Raw genomic sequence first — 6,595 nt, forward strand, 5'->3', positions numbered from 1 at the left:
CAAGTACATTTATTTGACATTTATAGTGATGGTCTGGCTTTCAAACCAACTATATAAATATTATTACTTGAAAAGGACCACCACATGTGGGTTTTTTGTTTAGTTTTTCTCAGGTTTTATTTTAAGTTGAGTTTTTTTATTTGTTTGTTTGTTGTTTGGGGGAATGGTTGTTTTCTTTTATTTTTTTTAAACAGGGCCTCACTGTTTATCCCTGTCTAGTCTAAAACTCACAGAAATTTGCCTACCTTTGTCTCCTAAGTGCTTAGATTAAAGGTATTTTCATGTCACACAGCTGAGTGTGGTTTTATGTTGTCTAGACCATAAGATAAACACACACACACACACACACACACACACACACATATGCGCGAGCTCACACACACACACACACACACACACATATATATATATATATATATATATATATATATATATATATCTTTTAAATCATTTAAAAGGTTTATTTTCTTTTTTAGATTAAATTACTGTGGTGTTTTGAATAATAATGGCCCCCATAGGCACAGTAACAAGGTGGAAAATTAGTACTTATAGCCTTCATGGAGGAAATGTGTCACTAGAGATGGGCTTTGAGGTTTTCCAAAGCCCAAGACAGACCCAGTATCTCTTTCTTCCTGCCCCCTATGCAATATGCCACTTTGTATTTTTGCTGCTACATTTGTGGAAACTGACATATACTTTGAAAACAGATAACTGGGTCAAATAAACATATAAATTCTGGAAGATACAAACTTCCATATATGCCCCCAGAATGTTATACCTAGCTGGGTGAAATGGTACACACTCAAATTTCCAGCTCCTCAAGGAGACTGAGGCAGGAGGATTCCTTGAATCCAACCTGGAAAACACCAGATGATGGCCTCTAAAAAGCAAACAGCAACATAATATTCCATTTCCATTTGCAAAGACAGTGTATGAGAGTGCTTCTTTCCCACAGCCTTACCAACACAAATGACGTCAGACATTTTTACTTGTTACACAACTGTAAGCAATGCTTCTCAGTATGGTTTAAATTACACTTGTCATTATAAGTCACCGGTAAGACCAAAGTGTTTCAATTGCCATTTGTCTTCTGTTTATTGTCTTTTCTTCAGTCCATTTGTGAATTTTGGAATAAGGCTACAAAACATTTTCTACTCTAACTGAATTATCATATTCAACAGTAGTGTTTAATGTGATTTTTAGCCATAATTAAGCATATATTTCCTACTTTCTTGGCACAGAAATTTGCATGAGTTTCTTTTATTTTTTTTTCTGTAATTTCAAACAAGTTCTAAAGGTCCTAAGATATTCTTACGCAAACAAGTTCTAGCTTCCAAAAGATAGGAAACATTGCAACTGTTTAATATGAGACACCTTTAATCATCAGCTGTACTCCTATCTTTCCTAGTTCTTTTAAACGGTGTCAGTTTGAAGGTTCCTTGCCTGAAAGACAAAACAGTTCATTAGTGAAAAACAGAGAAAGGATCAATTCTAGAACAAGTATACCACGAACAAAGATTCAGCATCAGAATCCTTACTTTCCTAGGAGAAGACGACGTAAACCACTATGATGCAGCCTACGATCCATCCAACCAGGAGAAGAATGGGAACCAGGAGGCGATGCGATGCAGACTCTGCTTAAAAGCGATGGAGACCATTAACACAGCCTTTCAGCATGAAACTTGATAAAAGCAAAACAATGGAACATCTCTGGTGACCTAAGAAAAAGCGTGCTCTAATCAGGCTCACACGTGCATGTTTTCTTCAGAAGACACCCAGCAACTGAGTTACATAAGCCATGGATATTCAAATTAGAAGTCTTGGTTTCAAAGCAAGAGTCACCGTTGTACAGTTCTGTGACCCTGTGCAGCTTTGAGCTTGAAGCTTCCAGCTGAGCAGTAGGACTTGCAGTGTCTGCCTCTTGGATGCTTCCACAGTCAAAGGATATGGGGTGTGCAAAGCTTTGTAAACTTGAACCACTGTGCCCGTTTAATGTATACTGAACACACTCATGAGTTTGTTCAGTGATGGGTCTCGCCCCTGTTTACGTAGCAACAATCCAATATAACAGTGAGATAATCCCTACTAAAATGGATTACTCATAATCTACAAGATTAGATTGTTTTGAGAATTATTCTTAATTTCAATAAACAACTTTAAGCTTGAATTCCACAGGAAAATGGAAACACCATACCTTATATAATCATAAAAAAGTTATTTCTCTAAAATTATTCACTGTCACCACCATCACTGAGCTTGACTGTATGGGCAATAATAATCCAACACACATGAGAGATACTCGCGTGATGCTTCCTGCATCTCCTGTTTGTACTGGGTCTGTAGAAAAGTCATTTATACACATGGCTCTCTGCAATACTCATTGTGTCTTGGTCTTGTTCATTACTAAACACATGTGCATATGCCCCACACAAAGGTTCGAAAAACAACACAGGAGGACATCTTATAGAAGTATTCTCTCTGGGTCAAGGACCAAGACATACTCTTAATTGGAGATCACAGTGAGATCATATGACATTAGCTAAGAAAGAGAACAGGTGTTCTTAGCCACTGCAGTCCAATTACCATTTCCATCACTCCGAGGGTAAAGGGTTGTTAATGCTGTTAAAATAAAATCATCAGGAATGCAGTACTTCTAAATTTAGAAGATTCTTTCATAATAGCCAACTTTCTGAAGTTTAAATGAATTTTAATCATTTCAACATTTTTCATAAAATGTTGAAATCTCTTTTATCTGACAAAAACGGGCTTTCCTTTGCTCCTCTGAATTGTGAGCTTGAACAAGGCATAATGCAGTGAAGGAGAAAACCTCCTCTTTATCTCTGCCATGTGCTGTTGCTTTAAGAGTAAAGAAAACATTATGCGACAAACTTCAGTCTCATTTGGAAGTAAGAATTTGTTGTGAATTAACATACCATTAGAGTGAAAGAACATGACAGTATTTATTTTAATTATTGTAAATGATATAATATTTCTGTCAATTTCAACGAACTTGAAAATTCATAAATATTCCAATTAAGTATAAATGTTTAATGCAAATGTATTTTAATAAAATTTTATAAAAGATGTTTTAATAAAATTTACATGTCATTGAGTTCTAAAAGTAAATATCCCTTTATTTGCTATGCATTGTAAGACAATGCAGATATATATCTGTGTATTTCAACCAAGTATAACTGCATTGATCTTTTTTTTCCTTTGTTTTGTTTTGTTTTGTTTTGTTTTGTTTTGTTGTTGTTATTGTTGTTTTTTGATTTTTGGTTTGGTTTGGTTTGGTTTTGGTTTGTTCTTGAGACAGGTTTTCTTTGTGCAGCCTCTGCTGCCCTGGACTAACATTGTAGAACACGGTGGCCTTAAACTCAGCGATCTGCCTGCATCTACCTCCCCTCCCTGAGTGCTGGGATTACAGGCATATGCCACTGCATCAGGCTGAATTGATCATCTTTTAACACCAATATTTTAATTTTTACCATAATTTGAAGTATCATTTGGAAATGGTAATATATGAAACCCAATGTATTCCCCAAAACTTCACTTTAAATGCAAGGGGCTTTTCAGCATGTTTTAATGTTTGTCAGTTCCAAGCTTACCAAACTGCTTACCACTGGGAACATTCTTAAGGTTACCTCACTGTAAAGCAACACTGCCCAGATCCAATGCCTGATGCCACCACTCTCTAGTGACCATGGACACATATTAAACTTCACAATCATCTCAGTTTCCTTAGCTGGGAAATGGGGGTGATAACATATGCATGTGTCACAGGGGTTTTGTCAGAGTTGAAAGCAAAGATTCTCATGTAACTGCTTCTTAGACAATGATATATTCAGTCTATTTTGCCATATTGGAATCAATTATTTTATATAAGCATATAAATATTAAATAATGTTTACAAATTTGAAAATTAATTCAGTTATGAAACATATCAGAGATATTCTTATTCGCACTCATAATATAGACTCAAAGAAGTGGGTGGGCACCTCTGAACTCACACAGCCACTCTGCAGACCTGACACAGAACTCAACTTTTTTACTTCTTGTCCAACAACCCTCAAAATCTCAGATCTAGCTCAATAATGAGAAAATAAGTAGTTTGTAACCCACCTTTCAAAAAAAGCATCATGATTTTATTGTTTCACTGATTATTTAAAAATTATTTATCCTACAGACATGGTCCAAAAACTGCATTTTAATGCCTTTTTGCAGCCACACTAAAACATGTGGTTTAATGATTCTTTAACAGAGACCCTACATTCCTCAGGATCAAAATGCTAAGGAACAAAACAAACTAGTCTGAAAGCTGCTTTTGCCAAGAAACCCCCATGCCTTACAGCTTACCTTTTTCAGCCATTGTTTCTATTGTTGGGTGGCTTAGTCAGGGCCACGCGTCTTTCTTCCTTATTGTTATCCTGTTCCTCTTTGAACTTTAAATAGACAGATATCTGAAGAGTGTGGCAGCTGCTGCTCTCCTGCTGCCAATTGTCTACCGGGTGACAGGAGTCATTGGAAAACACAATTCCTCTGCCTCCCATTTAACCTTTATAGAGGAAGAGCAAGAGGCTTTGCATGTATGTGACCCAAGCAACTGAGTAAACTGAGTTTTCTCGATGCACAGATGCGCAGATGCGCAGATTGTTTATTCATGTAATGTTTCAGACAAGAACAGAATGCTCAATGAAAAGGATGTGCAAATGAAAAATGAATTGAGAAGGGAGTGGAGGGTGAAATATTAGTAAGAACAGACTTTGCCGTTGGAGAGACATGGGTTCAAACTATACTCCTGCAACTTCTGCAATGAAGTCCAAGCTCCCTAGCCAGGGTACCAACTTGATTTCAATGGCAAAAACAAGATTTTCTGTAATGTCTATTCTTGGTCATCACACATACAAAAGTTACATGAAGAAATTGCTCTATTGCCTATTGTTTCTAATCCCATGACAGTGCTGTCTGCTGTACCTATAGACTCATGGGTGTTCCTTATGACTGGTTGACTGAGAAGGAAAGACTGGTTCTGGTTTACTAATGGCTCTTCCCTTTATGAAGCCATTGCTCCAAATTGGACAAATACACCATTACAGCCCCTTTCTGGGGCCACCCTGAAAGAAACCAGTGAAGGGAGATCACAGCGGGCAGAACTCTGGGTAGGACACATGACCATACATTTTGTTGGTTAGGAGAAATGGCCAGATGTGCAACAGTTCACTGATTTATGGACTTTTTAGCCAGTGGATTGGCTAAGTAGTCAGGGACTTAGAAAGAACATGACTGAAAATTTGGTGACGAAGACATATGGGGAGGAAGTACGCGACTATGTCTCTCCAAATGGGCAAGGGATGTGAAGATACTTGTCTACTTTGTAAATGGTCACCAAAAAGTGACTTCAGTCATTGAGTTCAATAATCAAGTAAATAGAATGAGCGGTTCTGAGAACAGTCAGCCTCTTTTCTCAGCTACTTCTGTCATTGCCCAAAAAAAAAAAAACCCATGAATAAAGAGGCCATGGTGGCAGAGATAGAGAAAACACATGAACTTCCACTCACCAAGGATAAGATTGCTACAGCTTCTGCTGAATGCCAGATCTGCCAACACTAAGCCCCAGATATAGCACCGTTCGCCAGGGTGACCAGCCAGTGACATGGTAGCAAGGTAGTGGGTGGATTATATTGGACCACTTTTTCTGCAGAAAGGACAACGCTTTGTCCATACTGGAGGAGATTCTTATTCTGGGTATGGATTTGCCTTTCCTGCACGCAATGCATCTGCCCAAACCACCACCCAGGGACTTACAGAAAGCTTTAAGCAACATTGTGGTGTTCCACACTTTATTGCTTCTAATCAACAAGCTCACTTCAGAGTCAGAAAAATGTGACCGTGGGCCTGTGATCATTGACTACACTGGTCTTACCTTGTTCTTCACCATTCTGAAACAGCTGGCCAGACAGAAATATGCAACGGCCTTTTGAAGACAAACTCATGGCACCAATTAGGTGACAGCAGACTGAGGGACTAGGGCGGGGTCTCCAGAAGGCAGTATATGCTTTGTATCAGCCTCCAATACATGGTACAGTTTCTCCCACAGCCAGGATCCATGGGTCCAGGAATCCAGGAATGGAAAGGGAATAGTTCTACTCACTATCGTCCCAGTGGCCCATTAGGAAATGTTTGCTTTCTGTTCCCGCAACCTTTTATTCTTCTGGTCTAGAAATTTGGTTTCATAGAGGGGAGCATTTCCACCAGGAGCAGCCAGAAACATTCCGTTGAATCGGAAGCTCAAACTTCTCCCTGGCCACTTTAGGCTTCTGATGTCCTTAAGCCACCAGGCTGAGAAAAGACTAGCAAATAGTGTCAGGAGGATTGCTAATCCAGATTACCATGGGGAGGTTGGATTGCTTCTCCACAAGAAAGGTAAGAAAGGTTACATCTGGAGGGCAGGAGATCCATTAGGGCATCTCTCGGTGCTACCATCTTGTGATTAAAGTCAATGGGAAACTACAACACCTGATTCAAGTAGGATCACAAAGGGCACAGACCATTCAGAAATGAAGGTATAGGTGCTTCTCCAGGAAAAGAACTAAGA

At 38.7% G+C, this 6,595-nt stretch overlaps 1 protein-coding gene across 2 annotated transcripts; it reads right to left on the reverse strand.

Moving 5' to 3' along the window:
• Nucleotides 1-536: 536 nt before the first annotated feature.
• Nucleotides 537-4,483, reverse strand: STRIT1 (small transmembrane regulator of ion transport 1). 2 transcript variants are annotated; one of them, XM_084769253.1, is made up of 4 exons: nt 4,357-4,446; nt 2,304-2,337; nt 1,539-1,634; nt 537-1,443 (listed from the first exon to the last, which is right to left on the reverse strand). In XM_084769253.1, the coding sequence occupies exons 2-3, from the start codon at nt 2,317-2,319 to the stop codon at nt 1,543-1,545; spliced, it is 108 nt and encodes a 35-aa protein (XP_084625379.1). In that variant the 5' UTR covers nt 2,320-2,337; nt 4,357-4,446; the 3' UTR covers nt 537-1,443; nt 1,539-1,542. The 2 variants fall into 2 exon arrangements, with proteins under 2 accessions (XP_084625379.1, XP_084625380.1); XM_084769254.1 differs by lacking the exon at nt 2,304-2,337 and having other exon boundaries at nt 549-1,443; nt 4,357-4,483.
• Between the last annotated feature and the right edge of the window lie 2,112 nt (nt 4,484-6,595).

Source organism: Acomys minous (genome assembly GCF_964271855.1).
Source record: "Acomys minous genome assembly, chromosome: 19".
NCBI lineage: Eukaryota > Metazoa > Chordata > Mammalia > Rodentia > Muridae > Acomys > Acomys minous.